The sequence below is a fragment of the Quercus suber genome, unplaced genomic scaffold (genome assembly GCF_002906115.3).
Source record: "Quercus suber isolate HL8 unplaced genomic scaffold, Cork oak 2.0 scaffold_3B, whole genome shotgun sequence".
Taxonomy (NCBI): Eukaryota; Viridiplantae; Streptophyta; class Magnoliopsida; order Fagales; family Fagaceae; genus Quercus; species Quercus suber.
Window position 1 is genome coordinate 106608 of NW_027071805.1, and position 2168 is coordinate 108775.

The following is a 2168-nucleotide window of genomic DNA, read 5'->3' on the forward strand; positions in this document are numbered from 1 at the left end:
TATGTCTTTACGTTTTATTGACCTCAGCTACAATAATCTCACAGGCAACATTCCCCTTTATTTTGTTAACTTAAAAATTTAACCTGTCATACAATTCTTTGGAGGGTCAAATCTCAAATATTTTCAAAAATGATAGTTTCGATGCATTTATCGGCAATAAGGATTTATGTGGTGACTTCAAAGGTTTCTCTCCTTGCCTTTCATCTTCCCAAATCATGAGCAAAATAAAAATGTCACTTCCCCTCACAATTTTCGTTGTGCTTTTACTTCTTTGGTGTTTTCTCTACTCTCGATGTTGGGTTATAGGGAAAACACAATCCAATCCAAGCAGAACAAAAAATGGGGACTTATTCTCAATATGGAATTTTGATGGAAAAATTGCATACGAAGATATCATTGAAGCAACAAAAGACTTTAACATTAGATATTGCATTGGAACAGGTGGTTATGGTAGTGTTTACAAAGCACAATTGCCTAGCGGTAAAGTTGTTGCCCTAAAAAAACTTCATCGCTTAGAGGCTGAGGACCCAAGTTTTGACAAGAGTTTCAAGAACGAGGTACAAATGCTAACGGAAATTCGGCATCGAAACATTGTGAAACTTCATGGCTATTGCTTGCATAAACGATGCATGTTTTTGGTTTATCAATACATGGAAAGGGGAAGCTTATTTTGTATCCTAAGCGATGATGTTGAAGCATTGGAATTAGATTGGCCTAAGAGGATGAACATTATCAAAAGCATAGCACATGCCTTATCTTACATGCATCATGAATGCAACCCAGTAATTATTCATTGTGATATATCAAGCAACAATATGTTATTGAACTCTGAGCTAGAGGCTTTTGTCTCTAACTTTGGCACAGCTAGACTTCTTGATCCTGATTCCTCCAACCAAACTTTAGTTGTTGGGACCTATGGTTATATTGCCCCAGGTGAGTTTTTGTGTAATTATTATAACTATATCCTATCCCTTTAACACTTATTATTTTAAAAGGTTAGCCATGTGGGAATTTTTATAACCATATCCTGATTCCTCCAACCAAACGTGTTTACCTTATTGTTTGTTATATGAATTGAATCATGCAGGGTGCAAGCAATCATTTTCACTATGGAATTTTTATCCAATAACTACTTTTGACCAACCTTTTCAAGTAGAAAATTAAAAAATTATAGGATAAATATATTACATTTTTAAATAGCTTCCATTTATTTTCCTATGCAGAACTGGCGTATACCATGGTGGTGACTGAAAAATGTGATGTTTACAGCTTTGGAATGGTGGCACTAGAAATATTAATGGGAAAACACCCAGGAGAACTCTTGACTTCATTATCAATGTTATCTTCTCAAAATTTGATGTTAAACGAAATATTAGATCAACGTTTGCCACCACCAAATCGTTCAATTGCACAAGATATTTTCTTTGCTGCTTTTGTAGCCTTTGCATGCTTACGCCCCAAACCAAAGTCCCGACCTATGATGAAATGGGTGTCCCAAGAATGTCTTTCTGGTAAGAAACCACTAGCCATCCCCTTGCATGCAATTTCGCTATGGCAGTAAAGGAATCAAGAAACTTATATGATGGGAGAGAGTGAAACTCAATCACGTAGTGCTTGTTGTTAGGTTGTGTACCATATGGTTTGATGAACTTATGAGAAAAGAAATTGTTGTGTATGAATGATTTTCTTTTTCTTTTTTTTTTTTTTAAGAAAAGAAAATTCTATTAGAATGATGTAATTCTGTAAGGTTTATCTATTTTCTTTATGATTTGTGGCCTGTATTTTGCATCATGAAATATAGGTGTCTCATCAAAGAAGGAACTATTAGGGCGGACCATGGACACTCCTAGTTCCTTGAAAGTTTTAATTATAATATTTTCTTTTATATATATATATATATATATGAAGCAAATATTAAAATCATAATATTCTTCGTTCATATTAAAATCAGACCATGGACACTCCTAGTTCCTTGAAAGTTTTAATTATAATATTTTCTTTTATATATATATATATATATATGAAGCAAATATTAAAATCATAATATTCTTCGTTCATATTAAAATCAGATGGGACCCATACATGATTTTGCCGTGCTACTAGTTTTTACGGTTACAAACAATAACAGAGCTTTTCATTGTCAAGGGCGAACCCATATTTGGGCTAAG

The 2168-nt window shown here is 33.7% G+C and overlaps 1 protein-coding gene across 1 annotated transcript; it reads left to right on the forward strand.

Moving 5' to 3' along the window:
• The first annotated feature begins 230 nt into the window (after positions 1-230).
• On the forward strand, positions 231-1561 carry LOC136066188 (MDIS1-interacting receptor like kinase 2-like). Its single transcript, XM_065770092.1, has 2 exons — positions 231-933; positions 1224-1561. The coding sequence occupies exons 1-2, from the start codon at positions 231-233 to the stop codon at positions 1559-1561; spliced, it is 1041 nt and encodes a 346-aa protein (XP_065626164.1).
• The last annotated feature ends 607 nt before the right edge of the window (positions 1562-2168 follow it).

What these genes read in the sequence shown, in the direction of transcription:
- LOC136066188 (XM_065770092.1), top strand. Translation starts at nt 231, where the DNA reads ATGTCACTTCCCCTCACAATTTTCGTTGTGCTTTTACTTCTTTGGTGT. An exon ending in CTATGGTTATATTGCCCCAG is followed by an intron (nt 934 to 1,223) that starts GTGAGTTTTTGT and finishes TTTCCTATGCAG; the next exon opens with AACTGGCGTATACCATGGTG.